General features: G+C 39.3%; 1 protein-coding gene across 1 annotated transcript; it reads right to left on the reverse strand.

Moving 5' to 3' along the window:
- Window positions 1-718: 718 nt before the first annotated feature.
- Window positions 719-11186, reverse strand: laptm4b (lysosomal protein transmembrane 4 beta). The gene is made up of 7 exons (XM_029514417.1): window positions 10903-11186; window positions 9569-9686; window positions 8129-8202; window positions 7877-7999; window positions 7413-7511; window positions 5279-5374; window positions 719-1654 (listed from the first exon to the last, which is right to left on the reverse strand). The coding sequence occupies exons 1-7, from the start codon at window positions 10993-10995 to the stop codon at window positions 1580-1582; spliced, it is 678 nt and encodes a 225-aa protein (XP_029370277.1). The 5' UTR covers window positions 10996-11186; the 3' UTR covers window positions 719-1579.
- Between the last annotated feature and the right edge of the window lie 904 nt (window positions 11187-12090).

Consider the following 12090-nt stretch of genomic DNA (forward strand, 5'->3'; position numbering starts at 1 on the left):
TGATGACAAGGTCAACAAAGGGCTACGTTATCAATGACAGCATTAGTGTCAAATGGAATAATACTACATGGTGCACATGTATTTCCAGGTCTAACAAATTGTTGACTGCACTATTGCATAGTCTGTAACAGATTTATTTATTTATTTGTTGTCGATAACAAAGACTACTTGGGAATTACTGGAAAGATTAGCATTATTATTTGTTCCATTATTATGTCTACGAATGCTCAACTCATTGCCTAAGTAGTTATAGGCAAAACAGAAGAATTTGCACTGTATAACTAGCATCATATACGGTTGGATTTTGTGTTACTATGCAATGCTAAATCAATGCTTCAAAATCCCCTTCCATCATAAATGTCAGAAATGTCACCAGCACAGGAAATATCTTGACATGATATCACTGCATGTGCAAAAAAAGAACGTCACTACATATATAGGACCTAGAGGTTACATCATGTCACACATAGTGCGCAGGCAAGCACTCAAACTCAGACATACACACACATACTGTCCCTGCATGTACAGCAACACGTCACGCTGTCTTTATAGGAAAATGCCCTCAGTCCAGCTAAGTTAGCTCAACTCAAAAGATCAGATTATGCACTATAATCCATGTAAAAAAAAAAAACCCAAAAACAATAAAGACACAGTCAATGCTGTTGCATGTGCAACTCGACAGGGAAACAAGACAGACGTCTCAACTGAAACATTTTCACTCATCAATGTTTACATGTTGGATTTTTTTTTTTTTTTTGTATTGCCTTTTTGGATGTTGATCTGTAGTGTGTGCATGTGTAAAGCATTTCCATGTGTAGTAAGTGCTTCAGCACATCACATTAATGTGAGTCTTTCATGATCAGCTCAAGAAAAAGGGAAGGCAGGTGAACTGGAATAGACGCTTATGGGTTTACACACAGAATGTTAAATTGATACAAAAGGAAGATGTCACTGCTTTTTGGTCAGGGAGCCTTCTTTGATACAATTTCTTGCAGGACGGGCTAGTACACGGATGATGATTTATCACAAGAAGACAGCCTTTCACTACTCACTTCTTTTTCTCTCAGTTTTTACTGTTATACAAAAAAGTCATACAAAAATACCCCAACATTACATTCAATGAAGGAAATTTGTCAAATTCTGGAAAAGGTGCTCTTGCATAAATGATCATGTTTGTCGCTTTCTTTTTTCTCTCTCACTCTATCCTTCTTCAGGTAGTCTGTTTCTAGACAAAGACCATGAGGGAGATTCACAGTACTGGGGGTTAACAGTTGGTGGCCAAACTGGTGGATGCACGTTTCATTAAAAGAAAAAGTGCAAATTAAGTTGGGACAGAGTGTTCAGGGTGTGCAAGAGTTCGGATGCTGCCAGGGGACAGCAGCTGCCAAGAGGGAGAAGTCTTAAAGTTGCTGTGATATTGTCCTGCGAGGAGGACAGTGGAGACGAAAGGGGAGGAGCCTACATGGCAGGAATCCAAGCTTTGTTTTTCCAGCCAGCGTCATGGTTGTGCTGTAGGAGAGGGATATGGTAGGGGGCTGGAGGGGGTTTGGGATACAGGGTCAGGCAGTGAGGATGTCTCTCATGCCTCCATGTACTGAGGAGGCGGCTCCTTGGGTGGGATGGCGATGGCTTCCTCGTACGGTGGCAGCAGAACCTGAACGGAAAAAACCAACAGGAGGCTCAGTCCAAACACAAAGCTCAAACACACCTTTTTAAAAGACTTGGTTTCAAAATTTTCCTGAATTACTAATATCAGCAAATTGTTAAAAAATAGTAGCTTTCCCCCCCAAAAGTTCTTAATATAATAATCGATTTTCTGTTCTGTAAGGTACTGCAAGATTTTCCCTCGACTCTACCCAAATTATTCTAGAAGTAAAGTAAGGAACCAGAAAGCGTAATATGTTGCTGCATATATTTTTGAAAGAATCAGCTCACAGATCCACTTGGAGGCTTTTCTGAGACTTAAATGACATGATAGCACCTTCTTCAGATGTGTGGAGCTTTCAGTGCTTAACTTCAGTTACATTTTTTCTCGTATAAACTGGCTTTTTTTGTATCATTCTAGCAAACGTCAGGCAGAAATGGCTGTGTTTGTGAAATTAGTCTTACTAACGTGCCTATCCTGCCTATGCTGCTGTTACATGACATCTGAATTACGTTTCAGGAGTTATTTCTTGGGGTCAAAGAGGTTGCTGTTAAGCAAAAGTTACGTAGCCTAATGTTAAGCTGAGTCCAAAATAAGAGCTGTGTTTCCCCTAATCCCTCTGTAAGAAACACAGGAGTTCATCTACAGGGAGAGTGGTGTACATGCTCAACATGGGCACAACTTTTTTCACTCTACTGTGGGAATTTAAAAGGAAACCATGTTGTGCGGACATTTCGGGACAGGAAGTCATTTAAGTTACAAACCTTAGTCGATCTTGCATGTTTCCCCCTGATTACTCACTCCACTTTATCTCGATATAAAACATCCAACATGCACACGCAAACATATATCCCTCTGCTGTAAGGCTGGACCGCCATCTCTTTACCAGAAGTCTTTCTTTGTAAATGGTGTTATAAAACCAGCTTTCCAGCTAATTCAGTGAGAGCAAAAGCGAGAGAGAGAATATTCTCGGAGGGGATGGAATTGTGAAACAGCCAGAGCAACACATCACAGGGAGGATTGGAAATGAAGCGGACAAGCAGACTATTATGTAACATGTCCAGAAGAGGACAGGGGGGACGGACAAAGATATATGGGGGGGGGGGGTTGGAAAGAGAGCGAGAGAAGACCCTTGTGCATTTTAATGGCATTTATATAAAAGCGGGGCAGATAAGCAGCTGGGTACTTGATGTTTGAGCCTGTAAAAAGCCATTTAGACACACAGCTGGCTTTCTAATAGTAAAAATAGATGGAGCACTCTATTCACTCTGCACTGTGGTGGGGAGAGGAAAGGCAATGATAAAACCATATTGCCTCTACTACGGCCAATATGAAAGCTGTTTAACCATTTTGAGGCATATGCCACAGATATTTGTGGCATTTGGATATTACTCGCCTGATACTTTCATTATATAATCATTAATATTCACCCAGCCTGTTCTGTGGCCTTCACTCTGACCCTGTTGCTGGAGTTTTTTATTTCATTTTGTTTTATCTTTAAATGGGTCTACATTTTCTCCTGATTAATCAGAAACCACTGTATACATTTATAAATATCACTCTGGTTTTTCTGACTTCTAACAAGGTAGTTTTTTTTATTTTCCTTAATTTGTTTCACTCTGTAATTTAATGGATATAGATCCTATTATGCAAGTTAAAACACAGTTTTAGTGCTAAATTTTATTTCATAAATAATTCATCAATCTTCAGTTGAAATTCATACAAAAGCCAATTCTGACTCATTACGGGGCAAAAAAACTCATAGGAAGCAGTAGAAGGTTATCACATTGGTAAGAACAATAAAACTAAAAAAAAAATAAAAAAAAAATAATAATACAAATTGATCTTTACACTTTTCATTTTATTTCCTATCAAACTCAATGTCTTAGCTTTATTATTAATCCCCTCAAATATTTCTATATTCCTCCATTTAATTTTAAAGATCCAATATTGTCTTGCTCACAGCAGACACAGAGGGGACTGTTACAGTGACTGGTGAACACTAAATGATTTTTAAGATATATATTTAGTCCTGCAGTACTGATGGCCACACAGCTGACATTCACATCATTTATATTAGTGACAAAATCTGACTACTTATCAATAAGACCTGGCGTTTTACTCTCCCTGTATCACAGGACTGAAGCCGGGTTTCTAATCTACATTTAGATTATTTTGGTTGTTTCTTGTTTTGAACAGTAGCCAGGCTGGTTGCAGTGTGTTGACCTGATCTTTGTGGCAATGGTAGCAACAACTTTTAAAATGTTCTGCCTTACTGCTTTAATTGCTAATCTTCATAAATTTGTTTGGCTTTGTTATCTCCAATCTTCTTCTGTCTTTATAATATTTTTCTAAACATTTTCCCTTCTTTCTCACACACACACATTGAACATTGAATATTTTACAATGGCCGTCCGACACACAATAAGACATGAGACTCTGCTGAATAAGCTCATTTCTGTAGACTGTGTTTCATAAGGTGGAAAACGTCACGACAGCACAAGGACAAAGCGACGGACAGATGAAGTGCTATGTACCAAGACGACAACAGGTGTGAAACAGATTAATGTCTTATGTATCAGTGTGGAGGATTACAGACTGACAAATGGAAACCATGACTATGCTAAAGCCTCTCAGAAGCTTCCAGAGTCAGTACTGAGGGATGGACGACGCCGGCGCTAACCTGCTGACCAATCACACATCAGGATAACCTACACGTCCTATTGCACTGCGAACACCTTCACCGACTCTCACACAACTAATACACACTGTACGGTGACAACGCTGGAATATTTAAGTGGCCCAGCAGAGGAACCTGAATCCTAGACATTTTTACTGAACTATATCCACTGCAGTTTATCTATTCTAACAATGTCTATGACACACTAAGTAGAAATGAAGCTGTATTTGTATCTACATCTACTTCAGCGATTTGTGTAGGATTTTAATGTTTCGACAGTTGATTGGTATGAATTTAATAGCATCTGCTTTAGCATGATTGATTAAAATACTACATATTACATCTTCACCTCATCATGTGTGTCGAGACTGAGATGATATTTATTTTAGTGACTCAGTAGCACAACCACACTAACCTGAACCTTGGTTGAAAAGTTATTTGTTTACTGATAATTTTGAGAAACGACATTATAAGATATTTCTTACTGGAGAAATTATTTTCCACATTGAATAAAAAATCTTCATGCTTTCATGTAGGTTTAGGTTAATGAGGAGTGTTTAGAAATTACTTGTTTAATTTTTATCCTAAATTGCTGCACTAAAACAGTTCGAGACATAAAAATTATTATGTGCATTACAATACCTACAATGCTTACCTTGGACATTAAGAGGTATCAATTCATTGAACTGCAAATAACATGAAAGAGTAAATATAGTCTATATTATAGCATAGCTCAGAAAAACCCTCAGATTTGAGCTTAACATTTGATACAAGTGCTACATATGCAGATGACAATGACTCTTGAAAACCTTTACCTCTAATAAACTGAGAGCTCATCATCTAAAACCATAAAAAACCATGTTGGTTGAATGTAATTATATTATGATATGAGGGGGGGGGGGGTTTCAGGATGTCCTTGAGGTAAAGAACGTGGAGGGGGTATGAGGACTCACCGTGGTGTCATTGGTGGTGACATAAACCAGGACCTCTGTGGTGCCTCTGCCACTCACATATCTGTAGCAATTCCACACACAGCCGATCAGGTAGGCCTGTCATTGTGAAAACAGAGAGCACACAGCGACCTTTAGCAATGTTGCCTCCACTTTTCATTATTACTGATGCTGCTGGATATGATCTCATCCATTTATCAAGGTTAGGGAACAATGCGTCATATAAATACTTCATAAAGACTGTGATATGACAGCGGTATCAGCAGCAAGACAGGTAAGGACACAATTCAAATATAGTTGTGAAAATTCAAGACAATAAAAACAACATCAACATCTTATCAAATGCAACTTAACAGGCATCTCTTGCGCCCTCCGGGCAATGCCTGATGTTTAGCTTTGTCTGACCTGGCAGAAGAACAGGAGGCTCATTGTGCGCATGTGTGAGTAGCCTGCTGAGTCGGTACCTTTGCCAGTAAGAGCAACCAACCATCCGGATTGCCAGACAGACTGCTGGCCAGTCACTTTACCATCTGCTGAGTGGACCTCACTGTGATACCAACTGTGAGTGAGGTCAGCTTAGACCCTGTGCATTGTACACACAAATGTGTCTTTAAATTATAACCCATTATGTTTATGTTATTACATTTAACAATAAAAGAGAGCCAATTCAACTTTTTAATTTGATGAAATAAAGCAGAGTAAAATACCATTTTGGTTGCACTACAAAGTCTGAATTTGACTATTCTATCTTTACATTCTTAAATATGTCAAGCTGTCTCTTTTTAGTATCTGAGCCTCTCTCTACTGACCCATTTGTATCAGTCTGTAGCTATAGCTGTCATTAATGCCAAATGCAGTCAACTGGAGGATGCTGGCTTCTGCAGGAACTTTAGCAGGTGCTTCCTCTGTGCTGAAAGCTGGATGGGTCCTTGAGGTTTCAGATGTGGCTCTTTTCCAGTGGACTGACTCAACTATCATCACTATAAAGAACAGTTGCCAATATAATTCATCTACAGCCCATCAATGAAACGGGGGTCTACAAATCCTAAGATTACATTCTTTGAGCAGGGTCACATTTGTAGTAGATATTTAACTCGAGTTATAAGAAGCTAAAGAACCTCACATACTCAGTAAAGCGATAAAGCTCTTCATCTGAGTTGTGTCATGCCTAACTCCAGTGTGTCTTCCAGTGGCTGCTTCCTATCATAAAACCCTAGCTCTGGCATTGGATATCTGCTGAGAGCATTTCCAATCTGAGTTTAAAGGAGAAACTGCTTGATGTGATTGTACACATGACTGCAACTTCATATTCCATCTCATTCCAGAGCCCCAGAGCATAGATGTGCCTGGAGAATCATCCATGCATTAAGGGGGAATGAACTGGACAGGAGTTGGCTTCCTGTTGTCCCTGATCCGCTGTTTTCTAACTGCTTGATAATCTTGTGAAGAACACTGATTATGGAAAAATTCACAGTGACAGATTCACTAAACATGTCATGTGGTATGCCATACTGCTGTACTGAAATGCAATGTGCATACTGCGAAACTTAATTGCTTTAATCAATTTGTAATATGATGAGTACATTGATGAAGAGGACTAGATCAACGCTGTCAGCCATTTATATTAAACTTCTAGCTGAATGATAAATCAGAACGTTAGAAGCTCATTTATGTCTCTGCCTGTTTCCATTTGGATGAGAGCAATAGAGCAGGGAGCCTATGGTGGAAAAGCCTCATCTCACACTCAGATGGTAATTCTGATGGAATATAGCTAAGGTTTGTCCAGACAGCTGCATATGTACTGTAGAAAAAGGTTATTAATTGTGCCTGACAGGTTGGTTAATCTAGCAACAAAGAGCTGCAGTGAAGCACTGCTGCTTTTCCGAAAATAATTTTGAAAGAGCGACATCCAATGATGTAACTTCATCAGTTCATCGGTCAGTGGCATTGAGAATTATACGGCTGATCCCTCAGTTATGGCCCAGCCAAAAAGCCAGTTTTACAGGGAGCAAAACAGTGAATGTTATGTGATCTCTAAACATGTCTTTTCCATGCATGTGTGCAGTTGTAGATATTGTTCTGATGGATATTGAGAACTTGGAGAATCTGCAGTGATTCAAAGTCTCTATAGACTTACCTTGAAAGACAGGATGCAGCCAATGAAGAGGAGGACTGCAAAAACTAGGCACACATTGTTGGTGGACATGATGTCCTCTTTGTAAGGGAATGTCCCCGGCTGAAGGAAGGAAGAGAGGTAGCGGCAAGAATTGAGGAGACATGTTAAGACAGAAAATAACAAAGTGACCTGTTTCAAATTAGTCTGATAAAACGTTAACTCCAAGTCCTAAACTAGCAGAGTTTAAAATGGACATAGCATCTAAAGAACTCCAATCTCTTGTCATGTCTTCACCTTTTTCATCGCTTCTTTTTCAGCAAACTACAAAAGCTAAAACATTAACTTGTCATTCTGCTTTATTGTTAAAAATGATCAACATGTGAGTTCATATTTAGGACTATGCTTGAAAATATTTCATTTTTTCCATTAAGAAGAGATGACACCTCAACTCGTATTATGTCATACAAGTACATAATAGTCCTCACCAGCTGCTGGAGGTAGTCCTGCACTGTGTTAGGATAAACCACCACACTGATGGCTACCAGTGTGTTAAGGGCAAAATCAAAGATTTGGTAACAGAAGAATGGAATGATCCACGCAGCATGTTGCTTCAGAGGAGAGATTGAAAAAAGATTACAAACACGGGGAAATACTTCACCAAGTTCATAATACTTGTACTGATTAGGCCATCAATCTTATTTTTTAATAAACATTTATCTTTTATATGGTTTATTTACCTTGTAAGCACCATATGTCGCCATGCCACATATAAGAATCATGAGTAGGGATATTGCGGTGGCTATGCAGATATCTACAGAGAGAAAACACAGGCATGTGAAAACAAATAACCTAATTTAGCAGTTAAATAGCAACAAAAAACATGCAATTTCCCTGGAATCCTCAATGCACTGACGTAATCCAAAAGTCTTGATGGGAACTCAGATTTATAAACAAAGCACCTTGAGTAACCTTGCTATTTAAAGCACCCAATCTGCCTTGGACAAGACATGCTAAATTTGACTACATTTTCCCACCCATCTCACATTCACATTGCAGCTGTGAAAACTGAGTGATGAGCCAATTGTAGTACTCATAGCAATAAGCAAAGACATGAAATTAGTACATGCAGCATTGGGTAAAAACAATCAGGCTTACTAAGTATTAAACATTCAGAATTTTAGATTAGACACAGTGCTTGCTCAAATATCTGAGTTTTCTTTTTAGGATATCTCTGCGTATGATCACAGTGATGTTGGTACTACAGACAACTGCCTTTTACAAAAACAATCTTTGACTGGTACAAGCAAAAGCGCTATCTGAGGGGGAGTCAGTCAAGATGGCCGTTTTAATCCGGCAGAGAATTAGAGCAGTCGTTTTTAATCAGAGTAGCCAGTGACAGGGTCTGTGACGTTCCAGAGGTGACTGTGATGTTGATAGCTGCTGGAGGGGAAGCACTGAAAATACACATGCACTCTGATTTGGTCTCAATGGGGCTGAGTGTACTCAGCCATGTCTGTGCTGAGAGCAGTATTCTGAGTGCTGGGCAGAAAGGAGAGGTAATTTCATAGATGCAGAAACATATGGGGCTTTGTGGACATGCTGCTTTTAATGAGCTCTCTCTATAAGAGATTGGAAGTAAATCCAAAGAAGAGATTTTAAACATGACAATAATAATATTTTAGATTCCAGTTGATGTAACATCTTAATACAGCCTCAGTGTTAAACATTCAAAAGCCATCTTTCATTTCAAGCTTTTTTTTTTCTCTCTTTATAAATTTCTCTGTAGATGTTTTAACTTGTTGGAGCATTTAACTGAAATCAAAATAAATATTAAATAAATGTAAAATGAGTAGTTGTCCTCTATGAATATAGGGCATTGAGATTAAAGCATTGTACTATTTGCAAATACTGGTCACCTTTGTCAGCCATATTTTGTCCTGGAAACAAATGAATGCGCTAAAGGCAACATTGACGCAGTAGTGTTAGCCCCCCCAACAACACATAATGTAGATGTTTCTGCCATTTCTAACAATATAATCTGCATTTATGTACCATACAAAGAAAGAATTTTAGAAACAATGATCAACTATTCAATTACATTTTAGAAATGCATGAACAGGAGCACTGACGGGGCAGTTTATATCGGGCATAATGCTGACGGGACCAGCTTTACTCACTTGCATCGTCCATGACATCAATGTCAGTTCCAAGCTCAGAGCTGGTAAGGTGGTAACGGTACTGAATTGGGTCATTGAGAGCGGACAATAAGATGAGTAGGACCACTGCATTGATGAGCTGTGGAGAAATTAAACATGAGATTTATATTATGTTTCACAATAGGATTACCTACTTTTACATCCTCTTCCCCTCGGTTCAATCATTATTCTTCCTATCCAAAAAACTGAATTTGTATCTGTGACAACGGTCGAATGGCTACATCAACAACAAATGGCTTTACTATTAAACGACAGAACACAAACAACTCAAAGGCCCATAGGACAAGAAAGGAGGCACACCTGTCATATAAGTGCAGGTTAGGTAATCATGTCTGGGTATTTTTCTTATGTGGCACAGACGCTCGCACTAAAAAGTAACTAGAGGGGAGATGACGACAAAGAAACCTTACTGGACGTAGTTACTATTTGCAGTATGCCACAGGGAAACTGTTGACATAGATCTACTGGAAAAAACAGTCATCTACCGTCATTATATGGTGATTCAGGACACAGCTAGTGATTACTTCTATACACCTGTCATTCAGTCTGTTTGTCTGCTTTAAAGAGCTACAGAGTTTAATCTGTGCAATGAAAATAAGTACATTCAAATGACTTACATTTGAAGTGAAATTATATTAAAAAGAGAAAATCGCTGTAATATTGTGAGATGTAACATTGAAGAGGAGAAGTGATCAGTGCATGTACCCAACCAGCATCATTATAAATAGATGAATCAGCCCTGTATATGGCTGACCTCAGGTCAAAATATTTTATTTATAGGTATTTGCTGCTCTATTTCACAACACACTCTTGATCAGTAGTAGGGTCAAAAAGAAACAGGGGACCAACACTTACTAAAGGTCAGGGATTTACCAGGCTTACCGCACTATGTTTAAAACTTAAGGTTATCCCGTGGGTAAAAACAACCCCTATATTTAACCCCAAATGTAGGACAGCTAAGGTTTTCATTTTCACACGACCAAAAAGTGCGGCTGACAGGGGAAGTAAACACCGTGATGAGGTTTAATGAAACCTTTAGATCTGCTGAGGAAATAACCGAGGAGCCTTCAGAGGCATCGACCTGGTGAGCGATCAGCACAAAATGTAGTTTCTGTGTTCATTTCGATGTGTGACCAAGAACCCCCTCAGAACGGAAGAGCAAAAATTAAGGCTAAAAACAAACAGCAGCTAGCTATTTTTTTTTTTCTTTTTTTTTAAACCGTCAGTCTCACAGACACTTGTTTATCAGTAGCAGATTTAATGGCATCCTCCACATCCCCAGCCCAGGCACTCACCATGTACCATATGCCCAGGATAATGGTGCCCGTCCGGACGTGGCAGCAGAGGCAGCAGCTCGTCGAGTACCACCGGTCCCACGGCGAAATCATCGTTTCTCTCCTTCGCTGAAACTCACGCTATTTCATGAAAACCAGCGAAAATTAGACAAATAGATAAATGAATATGATCATTCGAGTCTGCGAGGTGCGAAAAAGAAGAGCACAGGAGACGGGAGAAACAGACGCCGCATCCAGCGTGTGTTTGAGCCGATGCTCGCCCGCCTCGGCAGAGCGCCCCGCCGGCGGCCAGAGGACCGTTAATCCGGCTGATCCCGGAGTCACGTGACCGCCGGAGGCTCTGGACCGGGTGGTGCTGCATGTTAAAGGCCTCACCGCAGCTCCAAAACAACGTGTGGCTTTTTAAAGTTAAACTCCTGAGGCACTGTGTCTTTCTTTCGTTATTTCTCTTCACAACATTCTTGTGCAACTAACCTGAAAACTGTAATCACTTATTCATACACTCATTCAATATCACCTATTGTATGAGATCTTTTTTTTTTTTACTGTGCCTTTTTCTTCCCCACATATAAATTGATACCATTTTGCCCTATTTATCTTTTAAATGTGTGTTCTTTGTGCATTTACGTCTTGTGTTTGCTTATGTCATTGTTTCCTTGTGTGAATGATATGTCCCACTTTAATGATCCCCTTGGATCATTAAAGTATCTGTTATACATTGCATGCAGAAAGAGTAATTACTGTTTACTTGGCAGCAAAAGTAATGTCTTATGCCATTACTTATCTGCCTTTGAACAGCTCTAGCATCCAGACACCATTATGTATTTAACACATGAAGATGGTGCAAAAAAGAAAAAACCAAACAAACAAATGAACAAAAAACAAGACCCAGAAGAGTCAGTAATGAGGATGCTAACAGTCACATGTCACCCCATTTGTGCTCCAATGTAAAATTTTCTACATTCATTTGTACAAATGTACGGACAGAAAACATGTGGTGATGCTACATTCAAGCATAGCAATAATATACAGAGGTGAGGGTACAAGGAGTTGTTGAGGGCCTCGGCCCCCCCACCCCAGACTAATCAGGCTGTACTCCGATGCAGCTGTTTGAAGAAAAAAAAAAAAAAGTAGCAAAACTAAATCAAATGACTGAAGACTGATTTGTTTTATTGGAATCTTAGAAGA

This window comes from Echeneis naucrates, chromosome 11 (assembly GCF_900963305.1).
Source record: "Echeneis naucrates chromosome 11, fEcheNa1.1, whole genome shotgun sequence".
NCBI classification, from domain to species: domain Eukaryota; kingdom Metazoa; phylum Chordata; class Actinopteri; order Carangiformes; family Echeneidae; genus Echeneis; species Echeneis naucrates.